The 20,044-nt window shown below is 42.8% G+C and overlaps 1 protein-coding gene across 4 annotated transcripts in view; it reads left to right on the plus strand.

Annotated features, from left to right (window-relative positions):
- Positions 1-20,044, plus strand: part of mylk3 (myosin light chain kinase 3) — a 45,894-nt gene that overhangs the window by 22,584 nt on the left and 3,266 nt on the right. For 2 of the 4 annotated variants that reach the window (XM_080428543.1, XM_080428541.1), the window contains exons 2-10: positions 634-727; positions 1,317-1,812; positions 4,489-4,587; positions 5,710-6,179; positions 7,548-7,653; positions 10,186-10,279; positions 13,916-14,025; positions 16,619-16,760; positions 19,290-19,360. In XM_080428543.1, coding sequence (XP_080284669.1) covers positions 634-727; positions 1,317-1,812; positions 4,489-4,587; positions 5,710-6,179; positions 7,548-7,653; positions 10,186-10,279; positions 13,916-14,025; positions 16,619-16,760; positions 19,290-19,360 — 1,682 coding nt within the window. The remainder of the gene's footprint in view (positions 1-633; positions 728-1,316; positions 1,813-4,488; positions 4,588-5,709; positions 6,180-7,547; positions 7,654-10,185; positions 10,280-13,915; positions 14,026-16,618; positions 16,761-19,289; positions 19,361-20,044) is intronic. The other 2 variants (XM_080428544.1, XM_080428542.1) reach the window with 2 other exon arrangements.

The raw sequence follows: 20,044 nt of genomic DNA on the forward strand, positions 1-20,044 counted from the left end.
CTCTCCTGCTCAGATGCCCCCACTAAATCCAGGTTGAGGGGGTGGGAGTGGTACTTTGCCATGATGGCGTCTAGCTTCCTCCTCGCTGTACGCACCTCCTCCACCCCCTCCACCCCCTCCAGTGAGGTCCCTACGACGGAGCCCGCCTTCCTCACCAGCCTGTTTAGGTTGTTCAGTAAACTGGACCTGTTTTTTTTTGTTTGACTGTTCTCATGCCAGACCTCTGAAACAGTGTTGTGGATTGGAGCAATGGTGTGGCCTGTGGCCACTTAGGGCTGGGGCTGTTGTTGCTTTCCAAAATATCTAGGACCTTGCAGCATCCGTTTTGGAGCGGTAACAGAATTCTAGGAATCGTTGTTCTATAATACAGTGGTTCTCAACCTTTTCAGGCCGCGACCCCCAAAATAATTATATTTGAACTGGGGACCCCCCACCCTGACAAGCACTTGGAATTGTAGGAGTTGAGGCATTACATTTAGTTTGACTCGGTTCTACAGATAAATAGATAAATATGCTAAAATGTATGTTAAACAGTGTGACTTTAAAATAAAGTATGTTACAGCTCACCGAGCAACACAAACACCATGTGTACTGAGAGCTGACTGGATGTGAATTCTGTTGTTTTCTCCTTAGAAAAGAGATCCGCCAGAAGGTCCGAGTGTGAGTTCCCACGTCACGCTGTGTCAGGAAACACAGGTGGAGGACCAGAGGTCAGAACTTGTAAAAGGTAAGAGACACGAATGTTCGCTCTATCCGCCGTAAACATTTTTTATAATAGGCACCGCCTTTTTACATTAAAACCTATAAGACATGAACTAAAAGTGGTCTGGTTTTGAAAGGCTTTTTTAAGTGTGCTTTTTTGGCTGAGCAGGGCGCTTTAAAAAGATAGTTTTCAACTTTTTGACAAATGCTCATTTGAAATGGAGCTATTTTCTTAATCAGCTGATCGCACAGGAGAGGCCTCCCTCATAAGTGCTTCCTGTATTCACTATTTTAAATTAAACAAAAACAGTATCTTAAACCTGTTATTACCTAATATAATTAGGTAACCCCCTTTATTCAGTTTTCAGGAGAAAAAGCACCCTAAGAACCATGAAGAAGTTGAATTTGCACATCAATAACCAATTAAGATTAAGGCAATTCAAATAAATATATGATTATAAAACGTTATGGTTTGAATGTGTGAAGTTATTATAATTTCAAAATGAAAATGTGTATGCCCCTTTGGCGCTGTTATGTATGTTTAGTAGCTGCGTAGACAAGCAGTCAAAACAGAGTAGTCACACACTTCTCCTCCATGCATGGTTCCTCTACAGACACCAAACAGACACTTCAGGATGAGAAACCACCAGATCAAGAAACGTCACCTCTACCACCACATGCTGCACCAATACCCCCATCACCACCAACACCTGCACCACAAGCAACATCTCCACCAACATCCCGGCCAACATCTCCAGCACCACCAACATCTCGGCCAACATCTCCACCACCAACATCTCCGCCACCAACATCTCCGCCAACAGCTCCAGCACCACCGGCATCTGCACCAACGTCTCTGCCGACTCCTCCACCTCCTCCTTCTGAACCAGCTACCTCAGAATCTCTCCCGTCCCCAGCAGAGAGCTCTTCCATGGCCCCCACAGCCCTCCCGCTGACCAGGGATGGCTCCGTCAAGGGCTCTCGCAAGCCCAAAGAGGTCACCCTGAAGAGCCGAGAGCCCAGCAAGGTCCAGGTCTTTGCGCCGGAGCCTCGGCCTGCATCTGACGTTCAGAAAGGTGCATCTCAGACCACAGTCCCTGTGCTGGAAAGGTAAGCCTGAGTAATACTTTGTGCACCCTAAAATAGCCTACCGACAAGCTTACAACGCGTCATGGATATGATGTGTTGTGAGCTTGTAGGTCTGCTATTTTAGACACGCCACACTGTCATGCGTCACAGCATAAATTAGGTGTACAGTGATGCTTAGGGCTGTCACGATTACATTAACATTTAAGTTGACAATTAATTGTCATACAATTAACTGCGATTAACGATTTAATTGGGTTTTCGGCATTGAACATTGGAACATACGAATAACACATTTTATTTCAGTTTGCCTTTTAGGCTTCTTAATCAGTATGTGGCAGTGTGTGGGTATATCTTTTATTGTTAGGCTTCGTAATCCAAAATTGCACAGGTCAGATATGACAAATAAGTTAAATATTCAAAGAAATTACAGACATATTGAATAATGTTATTATACTTTCCAAAAAATATTATAACAAAAAAATAGCAATTTATGTCAAGGACCCCCAAATTGATACATATTTGGCCGCGGCGGACCCCCAAAAATAGCCGATGTACAGGCTTGTAGATCTGCTATTTGTCTTTGATTTCTTCTATTAATCTCCCACTGGCACCGTGTAGGTAGAGACCAGCAGTCTGACAGAGAGATTAGCTGGATAGCGACAGATGCTGCTGCTGACAATCAGTTGTCATCAGCTCGGCCTGTTTAATTCCTTCACCCTCGCATAATGTGACAACATCTCAAATATATATACGCCAGTGTGCTCTCAGTCAGCACTGATATGATATCAAGATAAATACTACTATGAGGACATGGCTTTCTAAACCATTCAGTGACTGCTTGTCATCTTACTTTTACAAGCGTCAAACTATCATTGTCATCGCAAGGGCGCACAGGTGGTGCACGGGTTAAAGGGATAGTTCACCCAAAAGCGGACCGGTAGGCAGCGGTTCCGGTAGGAGACACAAAGGAGACTCTTTGTGTCTCCTACCGGAACCGCTGCCGGTCATCAAATGCTTGGCTTAGGAATGCGACAAAAACAAAAAAAAGTAATCGATAGAAAAAAAGTGGTGAACTATCCCTTTAAATACCTGTCCACCACCGCAGAGTGTAGGAGTTTGAATCCACTGCAGTGCATCCAGTTTGGCCGAGCATAATATATACGAACACAAGTGCTTTCAGCTGAGAATGTTGGGCGGGAGGAGTAGGAGGGAGGCTCTACATCCTCCCAGTGGGGGCTCCTCACTGGCAGGTGCGCCAGTAGGATACAACAGCAGAGGCAACACAGAAATTATTATGATAATAATAAAACATTGCAAAACAAGACCTCATTTCATTCAAATGAGACGAAACCTCTGAAGATGTTTGAAATAAGAACGTGCTGTTCTAACTGCTGTGCTGAGGGACAGCGAGTGCATTTTCCAGCAGCGGCTGCTGCCTCGGCAGCTCCGCGGAGCTGCCGGTGTCCAGACCGGCGGCGGCAGCTTTGGGAGTGTGCTGCGTTTGTGTAACGCAGTCCCCACCAATATTATTTACGATTCTGTGCCTATCGGTACATAACTCGGACGGCGCTTAGTCGATTAGCAGACCATCGGCCGGTCGTCGCGGGCACTCGCGCCTGGAGGTGCTCGGGCGCGACTCCTTGGCCTCAAGGTCTGCTGATTCGGCGCGCCTCCGTCATGGTCCAAAACTATACTTTATCGGCGGAAAAATAAGTTGACTGCCGCTCCTCCACCGGCAGTTTCCGCGGCAGTTCCGCTGCTCCGCCGGGAGCTGCCGCTCCACCGCCGGCAGTCACTGCCGGGAGCTGCCGCTCCTCCACCGGCAGTTCCGCGGAAGTGACGCGGCTGTTGCCGCTGCCGGAGAATGCACTCGCTCCTTCTGGCTGTGCTTGCCTGGCATGATGATACTTTGTTAAATGTTGTACCACTGATGGGTGCTTTGCTATTACAGAAAAATACCAGCACTCACAGACATGTCCTTTAGGTATTTCTTTATTTAGCTAAACTCAAAATCAAAAGTTCCTAAAAGACATTTGCCTAAGTGCAGTGGTGGGAAAAGTACTCAAATTCTTTACCAAAGTAAAAGTACCAATACTGCAATATATAGAAGTACTCTGTTATAAGTTAAAGTCCTGAATTCAAAATGTACTTGATTAAAAGTACAAAAGTATTGGCATCAAAATGTACTTAAAGTACCAAAAGTAAAAGTACTAAAATGTTTGAAAATAGCAGATCTACAAGCTCACAACGCATCGCGTTGTGAGCTTGTAGATCGGATATTTTCAAATAGCTTAGGTATAAAATAGGGCTAAAGTGGTTAATGTATGTTTTATAATGTAATAATTTATATCTGCAAAGTAACTAGTAACTAAAGTTTTCAAATAATTGTAGTGGAGTAAAAGTACAATATTTGCCTCTGAGATGTAGTGGAGTAGAAGTAAAAGTACTGAAAATTGGAAATACTCCAGTAAAGTAAAAATACCTCAAAATTGTACTTAAGTACAGTGCCTGAGTAAATGTACTTAGTTACTTTACACCACTGCCTAAGTGAATGCTGGTATTGTTCTGTTTATATCAGCTTTTCTGATCTGAGCTACTGTACAGTATGCACCCGGTAAGCACAATATTGAGTCTGAGTTGTGAGTTGTTGTTGCTTTTCTAATACGCCATTAACGACTGCTGCTGCTGCTCTATCAGGAAACCGGAGGGAAAGCTTATGTCCAAACAACCACTGCGACCGGCCAGACTCCGTCTGTTTCAGAAACCTGACAAGAATGGGAAGAACTCAACCAGCAGGTCAACAGTTTATAGCAACAGCTCTCCACCGTGTGCAGAGCTTTCTCTGTCTGTCTGTCTGTCTGTCTCACTCATGTACACAAAAACACTCCCTCGTTCATGCACCCCTGTAAAGTTCATTATGTTTCCACAAAAATCAATAGTTATCCCAGGAATGTACCTGCATGTACTGTAGTATCAAAAGATGCTAGCTGAATGTCACTGTACTTGTTGTGGCACGTGTTGCTCGTGTCAGCACTTTACCTCTCTGTTCAGTGAAGCCTTTTATCAATGAAGAATTTAAGACTAAGACTGAGGAATATTAATGTATTGTGTGCACTGTCCCCCATTGTAACCACATAAACCCCATACAGTGTCTAGCGGAGTCCCTCAAGGCTCTATACTAGTAACTTTTCTGTTTTTGCTCTACAGTAAATATTTCAGTTTAGAGTTGTTTTCCTTTAGAAAGGTTTTCCCAGAATACGGATGCTGCTGGGTAATCTCTCCCCGCCATTATTCAGTCTGCATTTTGAATGATGCGGTAGGGGGTTATATAACCTTTTAACCCATTCAATCCGGGAACACATCTGTCATTTTAGATTGATAATAGCAGATATACAAGCTCATAGGCACCGAGTGCCGCGCTATGAGCTATTTTTAAAAGATCTAGATTTTTTTTTGCAAATCTTTGAATATATATTTTTTTAAGCGAACATTTGTAACTGTCAAATGTCTCAACAAATGTCTTCATTTTTCTGAAAAACTATTGTTGCTATATCAGTGGTGTTCAAACCTTTTCTTGTCAAGGACCCCCAAAATTATATGTTTTATAATTATATGTTGTTCCAGGGACCCCCCCCCTCCCCCAGAAGGAAAGATTTAATTGAGTTAAAAATGTTCAAAGATTTGCCCAAATGTTCAAGATTTTTCAAAAATAGCAAATCTACAAGCTCGTAGAGAGTGCCGCGCTATGAGCTTGTAGATCTGCTATTTTTTTGAATAGCCAAAGTATAAAATAATGGTTAAGGTGGTCTAAAATCTAAAATGACAGATGCTTTCCCGGTCTTAATGGGTTAACGTACTGCATGACTGCGCTAGAACTCGCCGGAACCTCATCTTGACGATGACTATACTGTTTCCTAGAACCCCAGAAGCAGCCGTGGTGCGACGGGACAACGTCGCGGAGGAGAGAGAGGCCCCTGAACCGGATCAGTTACCTGCGGCAGCCGCCATCGTCACAGAGGAACCCACGGGCACGCTGGAGACCGTCTCTCCGCCTGCGCAGGACGAAGACGCCATTTTCATTGGCGTTGAGGACATCTCTACCCAGCAGACTGTACCTACAGAGACAACGAAAAGGGATCCTGATCATCAGAACGACAGTAGGCCTGCCGCCTCCGAGGACCCGGTGACAGAGAATAAGGAGCGTGTTTTGGTGGAAAAGCAGGACGTTGCTCCAAACGCGGTTGTGCCAGAGGACTCTAGGCAGCAGCCATCTTTACTGGGAGTGGAGGAGCCATTGAAGGCGGTAACACCAGTAACGCCAGTGCTCGTGTCCACAGCGAGGAGACAGAGCGTGGATCCAGCCTCCGAAGCTCTGCTTCCTGTCGTAGGTAAGGGTCGATGCATTCATATGGAGGACTTTGGATTTTGACCTGAAGGCCTGTCAGATTATTTTTTGGGACAGTACAGTACTTTATTGACAGGACAGTAGGATAGAGAAGGGGGGGTGTCACGCAGCAAAGGTCATCGGGATCGGGAGTCGAACCCGGATTACCAGCCTAGGTGCCCAGACGGTTATGCCAACTGTCCGGGCCAAGGCCCGTCACAGTTACCGGTGTTACGTAATCGTAATTATTTGAGCTACAATAATTGCAGTTATTTTCGCTTAATTGCTAGAATAATTTCCATTCATATGTACAAAAACAGATTAAATGAACAGAAATGTCGTATGGCCATCATTATCTCCATGTTGGTTATGCTCTTTTAACCACTTAAAACCTGGCCTCCCTATTTTGGGCATTTAGATTTAAAAAAATGATATTTTTGAAAGTATGAAACTCACACATTATTAAGGATACATAATTGAAATTGGAAGTGATGACACAAAGAAATGAGCATAATGACATACTTGAACTGGAACACTATACAATTGAAGCTGATACTCTGCTGACTGATTGGCTGAAATGTTGTCACCTACCTGAAAATGTATTTTTTGTTTATTAAAGAGATAGAGAGACAGGGAGACTTCTGTTACTGAACAAACACTTTACAGCGATTATTACTATCAGAATACATAACCGTTTACTAGAATTAGTTATACGTATGTTATGAACTTAAAGGTAGGGTTAGTGATATCTTTTTGTATTTTTTTGGTTAAAAACTTTAACGTACTATATTCTGATAGTAATCATTGCTACAGAGCGTTTGTTCAGTCACACTCCAGCTCTTTAGTAAACAGAATATACGTACATTTTCACAGGTCACAGGTAGGTGAAAATTTACGCCAATCAGGAAAGAGAGCACTGAAAATGCATTTTCTGTTTAATAAAGAGCTGGAGAGACATGGAGACTCCTTTTACTGAACAAACACTCTATAGCAATGAGTACTATCACAATATAGAGCTATTTAACACTGTTACTGAACAAACACTCTATAACAATGAGTACTATCAGAATATAGAGCTATTTAACACTTATTTTAACCAAAGTAAATCACTTACCCTACCTTTATACAAATACATTGGACATAAAAAAGACAATAGAATTGTAATACTAGTAAGTAAGTAATAGTAGAAGTAATTAAAGTGGGTCATGTTTGCGTGTTTGGAATTGGAGCAGCTGAAATCAATAATATATCAGTATCCCGATATTAACCTGCAGGCCGCATTAAGTGAAGGTGAGGGCTACATGTGGCCCCCGGGCCGCCAGTTGACCTACGGTACTATCAACCCATGTTCCATTGTGTCCACTGTGTCCAGATGACTGTCGGGCGGCTCCGGCGCCGTTTGAGCACCGCATTGTGAGCGCCAAGCAGGTCCCCATGGGTTCCTACTACAGCGTCAAACCCAACGAGGTGCTGGGAGGGTGAGTCCAATGTTCATGTCCCACATTTGTCAGTGGTGGAAAAAGTACTCCATTTTTTTACTTAAGTAAAAGTAGCAATACTGCAATGTAGAAATACTCTGTTACAAGTAAATGTACAAAGGTATTGGTATCAAAATGTAAATGTACAAAAGTATTGGTATCAAAATGTAAATGTACAAAAGTATTGGTATCAAAATGTACTTAAGTACCAAAAGTAGGAAGTACTCATTATACTCATTATGCAGAAAGTTTTCAAATGTATAAAATGCTAAAAATATTTGAAAATAGCCAAAATGTACATACAGTAGGGCTGAAGTGGGTATTGTATGTTATGTAATAATAATCAAAATCTACAAAGTAACTAGTAACTAAAGTTTTCAAATAATTGTAGTGTAGTAAAAGTACATTATTTGCCTTTGACATGTAGTGGGGTAGAAGTAAAAGTACAGAAAATTGGAAATACTCCAGTAAAGTAAAAAATACCTCAAAATTGTACTTAACTCATTCCCTGTCAGACTTATTTCTGGCTGTGTTTGCCCACTGCCAGCGATTTAGTGTTTTTTATAACTTCATTATGATCGCAAGTCCAATCGTTTGTAAACACACAGGCGACCCGTGCACGCCGCTCAGACAACAAACATTCCGATCGGGGCGGAGTCCTTCTCCTCCAGCCCAGCGTAAAAACACCATTGTTTCGCTATGTGAACGGAAAACTCACGTACTTTTTCACCTCGCCACAGACCTCGCTAAATCCCTTATGATCGCGTGTTCAACTGTTTGTAGACACACAGGGTAGTTGTGTGAGTGGCCCAGAGAAGACATTTTCAATCGGCGACATTCCATTTTGCAGTAGTAGCAGTTTCAAAACAGCGTTTCTAAACAGCATTCCACGGCGGAGTAAGCCGAGAAAAGACCGTTTTAGAGGGGGACCTAAACAGGAAGCAGGCGGAAACGAAAATCTTCGATTGACGTCATTTCCGTATCCAGGTGTGCTACAATGAAATGTGTCACTTCGAGAGATGAAGGACGGTGAGATCTTTTTTTTTTAAATTCTTTTGCAAAATTATGTTTTTTTACGTCAGTGGCAGATTTGGTAATTGGAAAAAAAATAGTTTTTTACGTCAGTGGCAGTGAATGAGTTAAGTACAGTACTTGAGTAAACGTACTTAGTTACTTTACACCACTGGTTTTTGGTAAGGAGGAGGAGGAGGAGGCCGCACAGCTCGTAGCCATCACGCAACAACGTCTATCGTTGTTGTCGGGCAGAAACTCCATTATTCTAACTTTTTGTGTTTTTTCGTACATTAACGGCCCTACTTGATCATACTACAGCGTCCCTATGCATCATCATGACAAGGCAAGGCTGACTTTCAGGAAAAGTCACCAGGGGTCTTGTTCACGCATGCACACACACACACACACACACACACACACACACACACACACACACACACACACACACACACACACACACACACACACACACACACACACACACACACACACACACACACACACACACACACACACACACACACCTGCACCAGAGCTACGAGTGTGCGGATACCTTTTTTTAAAAGGGATAGTTCACCCAAAAGTGTTTTTCTTTTTTTTCGTCATTCCTAAGCTAATAATAATTTGGTGACCGGCAGAAAGATGCTAATGTCTCCGGTACCGGAGCCGCCGCTGGTCATCAAATTATTGGCTTAGGATGCGACTAAAACAAGAAAATCTCCATGAATTCAAGTCTCCATGTGGTGAGTAATCGATAGAAAAAAAGTAATTTTGGGGGTGAACTATCCCTTTAATGTATTTCTATTACAATAAATATATTATAACATACGATTATAAATGTATGTTATGATCCCAGTACATTTCCAGAACATAGTCCCATCGTGGGGGTCACCCGCCATCTATTTCTATCCTAACTATGGCTCCAGTACATTGTCAGCTTGGCATCTACTCAACCATGTGATAATGACACTCCAGACTCTCTGGGCTGTGCTCCCCAGTGGCACGTCAAGCCTGGCATCCACAGATAAACACTGGAACACCATGGATAACCATGATAACATGAGAGAGAGAGAGAGAGAGAGGGAAGGGGATAGAGAGGGATAGAGAGAGAGGGAAGGGGATAGAGAGGGATAGAGAGAAATAGGGAGGGACAAAAAGAGAATGAGAGGGAGAGAGAGAGAGAGAGAGAGGGGGAGAACTAATGACAGAGAGAGCGGGAGAGCGAGAAAGAGAACTAATGAGAGAGAGAGTGAGATAGCAGCTGGACACAGCACAGGAGTCTGGGTTATTTTTGGGAGGTGTTGAGAGGGCTCAATTTACATCGATCCAATGCCCCCCCCCCCATATACACACACATAAGATGACCAATTCTATATCAGACAAGAAGAGAGTTTATCTGTGTGTGTGTGTGTGTGTGTGTGTGTGTGTGTGTGTGTGTGTGTGTGTGTGTGTGTGTGTGTGTGTGTGTGTGTGTGTGTGTGTGTGTGTGTGTGTGTGTGCGTTTGCGTGTGCGCACAGAGGGCGTTTCGGTCAGGTCCATAAATGTGCTGAGCTGTCGTCTGGTCTGATCCTCGCGGCCAAGATCATTAAAGTCAAAGGAATGAAAGAACGGGTGAGTAGACCAACACACACTCAATGTCTCTCTACCTCCCTCTCTCTCTCTCTCTCCCCCCTCTACCCCATCAGTCTATTCCGTCTATATGTTCCTGTGAAGATGATTTATGAGTCTCTTGGATAGCAACCTTTTAGTTGTGGAGCGCACATACAAAAACACACACACACACACACGCACGCACGCACGCACGCACGCACGCACGCACGCACGCACGCACGCACGCACACACTCCTCCATTATCACTACTACTATACTGTAAGTCAGCAGGCTATTTAATAAGCAACGGATAATTGACGGGTAGCTGGTCATTATTGAAAAATAAATCCCGACAGGGTGATCATGCACCGATGCGAAGCGGAAGTGCATAATCACCCTGAAGGCATATTTACGAATGGTGATTAATCATAATTAATTACAGTTTAAATGTCATTAATCTGATTGATGAGGCTAAAATGACAAAATACAAATATATTTTGACTGTGTTTTTATAGTGTGGTTGTACAGGAGTCTAGCATTTTTTTACAGAATTCCCAAATAAAAAATATCAAATAAATCAAGTAAATTCCATTAATTAAAATAAATAAACAAACAAACAATGCAACGCGTTGTGAGCTTGTAGATCTGCTATTTTCACTATAGTTTGGGTCCCGGGAAGAGACATCATACTTCTCTTTTGGGTCTCGAGCTAAAAGGTTTTGGAACCACTGGCTGGTCACATGAAGTCCAAGATTCACAACGGAGCCACGCCGTTCAATTAGATTTTAATATCATTTGTTGCTGTCGGGCAGAAACCTTGTATCTCCATATTTCAACTTATGGTGACATTTTTTCAGATATTAATACCTTTCTTCAGTCCGTCTCAAACTTTTTCATGTCAAGGACCCCCAAATTCATATGTATTTGGCCCCCATCTGAAATGGTTTTGTGCCAGGGATCTCCAGAAGAGAAGATTTATGTAAAAAAAAACAAAAAATCTAAATTATTCAACCAATCCAAAAATAGCAAATGTATACAAGCTCACAGCGTGGCACAAAGTGACACGCTGTGAGCTTGTAGATCTTTTTATTATACTATTTTTTAATAGCCAGCGTACAGTCTAAAATGGATAAAGTGGTTAAAATGATAGTGACGCTTTGTTAACTACTTTTGCTAGGGACCCCCTGGAACCCCCCCAAGGACCCCCGGGGGGGCCCCAGACCCCACTTTGAGAACCACTGTTGTATGGAACACGGGTTCTACTTTTCCATTTCCTGAAGGTTCCTGCCCCGACACTGACGAAATACAGCTTGCACCTGTGACTCTCATTTCTCCTTAATGTCCACAAATCATTTCTCATCCTTCATCTCCCATCACACACATTAAATAAAATCACTGCCTCTATAGTTCACACGTTTATAAAATGCCACCACTATAGTCAGTGGTGGAAAAAGTACTCACATTTTCTACCTAAGTAAAAGTATCAATACCGCAATGTAGAAATACTCTGTTACAAGTAAAAGGCCCGTGTTCAAAATGTTACTTGAGTAAAAGTACAAAAGTGTTGGCATCAAAATATACTTAAAGTACCTAAAAGTAAAAGTACTAAAATGTTTGAAAATAGCAGATCTACAAGCTCAACGTTGTGAGCTTGTAGATCGGCTATTTTCAAATAGCCTATAAAACGGTTAAAGTGGTTAATGTATGTTTTATAATATAATAATGTATATCTTCAAAGTAACTAGTAAGGTTTTCAAATAATTGTAGTGGAGTAAAAGTACAATATTTGCCTCTGAGATGTAGTGGAGTAGAAGTAAAAGTATTAAACATTGGAAATACTCCAGTAAAGTAAAAGTACCTCAAAATTAGTACAGTACAGTACTTGAGGAAATGCACTTAGTTACTTTACACCACTGACTATATTGAACCTTGGCTTACACAAGTGTGAGCACTCTCTGCATAACTCACACACTGAACTTTTATGTATCTGAACTCGGTACACACAGTCAAACAGGGTTATCTAATTGATAGATCATAAACAAGCTGGCCTTTCCATTTCTTGTGTGTTTGGAATAGATCGTTACACAGAAGATGCAACTCAATAAACTCAATTAATTCCAATATGTCCAGAACTCAGCTGCCCGCCTGCTCACCGTTACCCGTTCCCGAGACCATAATTACACCAGTCCTCCATGACCTTCACTGGCTCCCGGTCAAACAAAGAATCCACTTCGAAATACTACTCACCACCTATAAGGCACTGACGCACTGAATAATCTGGCTCTTCCGCCCCTACCTCTTCGACCTCCTCAAACATCATGTCCGCTCCCTCAGGTCTGGTGACGCCGACCTCCTTGAGGTCCCCAAGACCAAGTACCGTACCGGGGGCAGTACAGGATTAACGGAAGCGTACATTTTCCGCGCAGCCCCCCGTGGCACTGAGCGCCGTGCTACGAGCTTGTAGATCTGCTATTTTTGAAAAATCTTGAAAATGTGTGCAAATCTAACACTTTGCCTGCCTATAACGCAAATATGCGTTCTTTAGAATCTATCACTTGCCTGCCAATAACGCATATATGCGTTTTTAGAAAAAAGAAGAAAAGAAATACATTTTTTTTTTATTTGACCCAAAGACCAAGGAGATATGATTTTTTGAAGATTTAGACTCCTATCCACTTCCTTGTTAACTTAAAACTTAAAAATTATGTATCTCGGCTCCTGAGTACTTTTTTTTTTTCAATGAAAAATCTCTGGCAGGCAACAGCTAAAAATCAGAAATAATTCTGGCAGTCATTAAATCTTTTTTTTTAAACAAATCTTTGTTTCTGGGGGTCCCTGGCTCAACATATGTGACCACTTTTGACTGAAGGACAGTCATTTCGCTGGTGCCCATTGTTCGGGAAAGGAGAAAAATTTTTTTTTTCAAAAAATACAAAATGAGTTAATAGCCCAGTTAGACTCTTCCCATACTAGAGTATGTCTGACAGAAAAGAGCTTAAAGGAGAATTTTGGACTAAAGTTTTATTACCTTTTCTATGATGTTATGATATCTTAGGATGAATGGTACAGTAGAAAAATTTCATAACTCCACCCCTGGTCCGCCACAGCTTAAAAGGTGCGCGGATAGGCCTTAGGTTAGATCACATATTTTAATAGCTTTTTTTTTTTTTTTTTTTGTGAGATCTGATGTTCATAGTGACAGAACACTATGCAACCAAAAAAAAAAAAACCTAAGTCTCTCTAGATGAGACTGAAATCTCGAGATTTCAATCTCGTCTAATGTTATAAAAAAACAACAACATGGTTATAATTATAAGTAAGCAGTATCATAGCTACATCTTTGGTGTTTACAAAACACCAAACCATTTGAAAATCGGATGAAAATTGAGCACGCTATGGTTATTTCAAAGTATATGCACCATAGACATAATGTTATGAATGACTGTCGCAAGATGGCCACGGTTGAGCTACGCTTGCGACGCCCCCTTGAGCCATCTAGCCTTTATATATATATCTATGGTCACACCTATCAAAGGTCATTTTGATTTTGAATAATCACCTGTGCTTTTCTTTGTCTCTCCTCCCCCTGCCCTGACTCCTCCCCCTGCCATGACTCCTCCCCCTGCCCTGACTCCTCCCCCTGCCCTGACACCACAGGAGGAAGTGAAGAATGAAATCGGCGTCATGAACCAGTTGAACCACGTCAATCTCATACAGCTGTACGACGCCTTCGAGTGTCGGTCCAACCTCACCTTGATCATGGAATTGTAAGGTTTTTATTGATTGATTGAATACTTTAATAACAGTTTGCAAAAAGTACAGAGGTACAGTTATACAACAACGCTAAAAGGATAACACAAAAAGCCCTGAGGGCTTGTTTCCATTGTGGTCCTGTGTATTAAATTCATCAAGACACATAAAGACATACAATACTATACAAGAAATTATCAATTCTAGGTATATTTACAGAAAAACTGTGGGGGGTCATTTCTTTTGGCAAGCTAGAAGACTCCAGTTGCAAGGTGCTCTTTTATGGCAGTTTTTGAAGGAGGGTAGTGAGACGCATTTTTTGATGGCCGGTAGTAGGGCATTCCACTTTTTGGTGGCATAATAGTAGAATGAATTCATCCCCATGTTTGTGCTGAATCTGGGGGGAATGAGATCAGTAGAGCTCCCTCTGGTGTTGTGCCCGTGGGCGTCACTCACTCTTTTGAAGTAGTTTGACAGGTACATGGACACTGGACCCTTGAGTATCTTGAAGACCAGGCCCATTGCAAGTTGCTGTACTCTGTCCTCTACCCCAACTCTCGTCAACACGGGACTATAAATACTGACATGTCTGTGTTTCCCTCTGTGAAGTTCATAAACACAGCATATGAGCAGTGACACCATGTTTTGGCTTCATACCTCCGTATAATTTAACTATTTTAGAGAGAGAGAGAGAGAGAGAGAGAGAGAGAGAGAGAGGGAGAGGGAGAGAGAAGGAGAGAGAGAGAAAAACACCACAAGAGTGAATTGACGATCAGGTAACGTGTGTTCTCTCCTCTCCAAGTTTGATGTCAGTAAACAGTTACACAGAGTCAGATGCGCATCTCTCTCTAGTCTGTCTGTGTTGTAAACCGAGCTGGCAGTGCGTATTATGTCTGTGTTCTGTGACTCATGTGCCTGACATAAGACCATATGCACAATATGGCAAGACTAACGGGTTGATGAGCTCCGGCACCTAATGATTTACAAATGAAGCACTGCCTGTGACGTTTTAAGAACAGAACATTATACGCAGACATCGCTGTGTCCAAATACCCGGACGTCACTGCGTGTGCTCAGAATGAATGCTTTGCACACCTCTCATGTCTATGTCTCATCTTTGAAGCCTTCAAAGTCTTATTCTATTTTAAAGACAGTGCAGCAGATAATTGTAAATGCTGGAAATTCAGCTAATGTGAAAAAAGATATATGTTATAATTTGGCATAAACGATAAATATGTTATTATGCATTTTTGGGAATCGTGTTTGATCAGCTACATCCGCCCCGCCTCCCACATTTCCCATACTCAAGGTGTGACAGCAGAAGTCGAAGTAGTATTTCCTGGCTGCTGTTTGACCGAATGTAACTGTAGAGACTTCCAGAGCATTGCAAATATAGCTTTTGAATGCTTTGAAACATATTTACTATGTACATTCACTGTATGTTTAAAAAAATGTATCCCACGATTTTTGGAACACATTTTTTCACCCAGTGCCAATTCCCTAAGCTAGAATCCTGGGCGCTACTCTCCCTCTGCCAGTCTGGGGAGAGCCCCGAACTGAGCTCATGTTTCCTTCAATGCATGAGGAGTGAGCAGGCCGCTTCTTATCACCTGACAGGCGGGAGTTTCCCCGGTAGGACGTAGCACGTGGAAGGAACACGTTATTCCAACCAGTTCCTTTCCCCTCCATCAGGCATCCCGGCTGGCCAGGGGGAGGCAGTATAGAGACCAGGATTACAGCATGTTTTTTGCGAGGATACCACTACCTAAAAAACGGATATTGTTGTCTAGATATTCTAGCCCTACCTTTAATTTTGCTGTGACATTTTTGTGGATTCCATGGGTAAAGGTCCTTTCACACGGCAAGCGGCCAACGCGCCTATGTAATTCATTTTCAATGAGAGGCGGGCGATTATTTGGGACGTGCGGAGAAGTTGAGGGGCGGTGGGGCGAGCGGCCCGGTCCTGTGAAACTTTAGCACGCGCGCTCGTTTGTGCACGCGCGTGCGGGCGGCAAGAGCTGGATTGTGGTGAGCTTTTGTTTTCACCGCACCGCGCAGAAGGACAAAACAGCAATGATCGCGGCGCGATCACCGCTGATCCGAGCGGTAACGCCCGCGTGAACCGCTTGCCGTGTGTTACGACCTTTAGACTTCAATGAAGTTGTATTGTATCGTATGTAAAAAAACAAAAAAACTAAAATGTACCTCATCAAAAGTCAAGATGGTGGTTAAGGAAAGCGTGGTGTATTTGGAAGATATGTTCAGCTTTCTGCAGTGATCTCCGTCACAGCTGGTTAGGTCTTCTATAACAGGGGTTCTCAAACTTTTCAGGCCGTGACCCCCCAAAATAATCATATTTGAACTGGGGACCCCCCACCCTGACAAGCACTTGGAAGTGTAGGAGTTGAGGCATTACATTTAGTTTGACTCGGTTCCACAGATAAATATTGTGGAAAATAGCAGATCTACAAGCTCACAACGCGATGCGAGGCGCTTTTTGGGGGGTCGCGGCCTGAGAAGGTTGAGCATCAGTGTTCTAGGACACTTCATGTCAGACCTGGGACTTGTGTTGCATGGTGTGAATCAGACCACATCCCTGTTTGTTTCCAGCGTGGAGGGAGGGGAGCTGTTTGACCGCATCGTGGACGAGACCTACCAGCTGACTGAGATGGACGCCATCGTGTTCATGAGACAGATCTGTGAGGGGGTTCAGTACCTCCACCAGCAGTACATCCTACACCTCGACCTCAAGGTAATACTAACACACTCATACGGACCTCCTTTAGGTCTTTAGACATTTTACTGAATGGTTTGATGGTAGGCATTCTATTGGAAGTTGCACTTCTATAGGTGCTTTTATTGTTGTTTTATGGTGCTAGGTTGCACTGCCATCCGACCAATACAGTATGTCTGAGTCTAGTGTTGAGGGCTTTGTCAGAGTACCCGTTGTATCTGAGTCCCTTTTATGCCCATATACTAGGGCTTTCACCAAATAGTCGACTAGTACAACCACTAGTCGACCTTGTTGGTACTAGTCGAATAGTTGGGGGGAAAAAACTTTTTTTAAATTGTTTTAATTAACTATTATTATTATCCTCCTGCCTTAATTTTTTATCAAAAGGGGGTCAAAAGTATGCCCAATAATAGCCTATTATTGGGCAATAACCACCTTTTGAGGATCCTTGGAGATGCCTTAAAACGGCATAATTATTATTATGCCCAGATTTGGAGATCCCTGATGTCATCAGTATATGCCCATATACTGGCATGATCATTGCGAACGCGGAAGGAGCCGACCAAGTGGAGCTTACTATGTAACTCTGCCTGGGTTGTGTGTGTCTCTGTCCGTGTGTGTCTCCGTCTGTGTCTCTGTGTTCACGCTCTCATTGGCTGCATGCACCCATGTGACTCACACTCTCATTGCCTGCCTGCCCCTGGGTGACATGACTCACATGCGTGCACTGCCTGTAAGCAGCCACCCGAGTGCGCCAGAGTGCAGGAATTTAGACAATGCTCTGACACACACACACACACACACACACACACACACACACACACAAACACACACACACACACACACACACACACACACACACACACACACACACACACACACACACACACACACACACACACACACACACACACACACACACACACACACACACACACACACACTGTCAATGTTCTCTCTCCATCACGGTGAAATAACACGGATTACAAGTCCGTAAATACACAATATTTTCGAGCTGCGTTCGCTTCCAGCGTTCGCGCGTCTTACTTGTATATGGGCATATCGGTGTGAATGCTCTTCGTCAGACTAAGCTAAACATACGGACAGACACCATCTTAATAAATACATACACTTAGGTCTCATGACAGTCCCCTGATGGTCCTGGTGAACTGTACAATAAGATCCACACTGAACCGTGTTGTGTAGTTATCATAGTTATGATGTAACTCAAAAATGTTGGTGAGATATCTACAGTATACTGTATCTATGTAGTTGCTCCATTGATTAGAAATTGATATTCCAAAAATAGTCTCCTCTTTGGCTTACATTGCACAGTGACACAGCTCTCAAAATCTCTCTTTTAGCACACAAATGAACGCAAACAAAGCAGATTCTGCCAATGAAAAACCTCCGCATAAAAAAGAAAAAACTATAATATAAAACTGTCTGTTCATTTTACTACATCAATTTACTACTGTCAATTAGGAAGAAGGCCCGGACTGGATTCACAGAACTGGATCCGGATCTGGATCTTCAATAAAATTAACTGGTAGTTGACATTTGTATTTGGGTTTTGTATTGTTATAATATACATTGTCAGAATCCGCTTTGTTTGTGTTCATTTATAAATGCACTGAAAGAGTGACTTTGATACCCTCACTGTGCAATGTAAGACAATGGGGAGGATATTTTGAATTATCAATTTATAATCAACTGAGCAATTATTGTTGATATATTGATATATAGCATATATTTATAGTTACATCTTAGCATTAAGGTCACAGCCCAAACCTCAACCAAAGTGTGATTTTGCTGTAATAAAAACATACAGTACACACAAAATATGTCTTCACAAACAAATAACACTAGGCCAGTGTGTCAGTATACTGCTCTTAAGGGAGCTACAGTCTGCAGAACTTCTTTCATGTTTTACGACTGTCTTCTTTCGGTTCAGCACCTGCTTAAAAACGGTATTTGCATGTGCTACTATGTATTGTTTGAAATGTAAAAGCTGATGCTCCTGACACATACTTCACATGACACCGAAAATAGCAGATATACAAGCTCACAGTCGTAGCGCGTCACAGGTGCTTGTATATGGGCTATTGTTGGCCGCGGGACACTGTCGTACGTCAGAGCATAAATTGGCATAACTGTTCCACAATCTTGGAAGGCTTGAAAACTGTGGCATCCAACACGTCTGTCTCCAGAGACTACAGATGGTATAACCTCTGCCTCTGGCGTGTTTTCAACTACATGTCTATTGTCTGTGATTCCATTCTCTTCATAACCAGGCACAGTTTCAATTAAGAGTTTTGTTCTGTTAAGCCGGGGGTTCCCAAACCTTTCCATTCCAATTACCCAAACGGCCGTAGCCTCTGGCTGTGGCCCCGATATTGCCACTTTTCTTTTAGATGTGCCATTTTCGCTATTCTCGCTCCCACTGTGTGTTAAAGCATCAGCCATGCAGTTTTCCTGACCTGTACCATTCTCTAAGACCTGATGGGATGTTTTGCCATTTTTTTTATTTCCATGTCTCCACGTCAGCCAGAGAACATTCTGTGTGTCACCTCCACGGGCAACCAGATCAAGATTATAGACTTTGGCCTCGCACGCAAGTAAGTACTCACTTGACCGTGTGTAATCTAATACATTTTCATGTTGATTGGCCAAAAAGGGGGGCATGATGGTGACAGTGGCCTGTCACCAAAAATGCACTGTAACTTCTGATCAGATTAACCCACTTGAAACCCCAGCATCCCTATTCTGGGAGGACCATTCGCCAAAAATAGCAAAATAATCATATTTGAACTGGGGTACCCCCCCCCCGAAGGAATCACATTTGATCTGGACCCCCCCCCCCCTGACAAGCACTTGCAATTGTAGGAGTTAAGTTGAGGCATTCAATTTAGCTTGACACAGATAGATATTGTGAGAATAGCCGCGTTGTGAGGCGTTGTGAGCTTGTAGAGGCCACTGAGTGTCAGTATCTCATACATAGGACAATAGTCTAGCGTAGGCTATACTGATTGCTTGGTGACATCTAAATGCAATGTAGTGACTAGAACAGCAGTGAAATGCCCAGATTACCACTGCTTTGAAAAAACAATAATGATATTATCCCAATACGAAGGACCACCCTAAAGTCTTTGCATTGTGTGTGTGTGTGTGTGTGTGTGTGTGTGTGTGTGTGTGTGTGTGTGTGGGTGTGTGTGTGTGTGTGTGTGTGGGTGTGTGTGTGTGTGTGTGTGTGTGTGTGTGTGTGTGTGTGTGTGTGTGTGTGTGTGTGTGTGTGTGTGTGT

This window comes from Gymnoscopelus braueri (genome assembly GCF_963280865.1).
Source record: "Gymnoscopelus braueri genome assembly, chromosome: 1".
Taxonomy (NCBI): Eukaryota; Metazoa; Chordata; class Actinopteri; order Myctophiformes; family Myctophidae; genus Gymnoscopelus; species Gymnoscopelus braueri.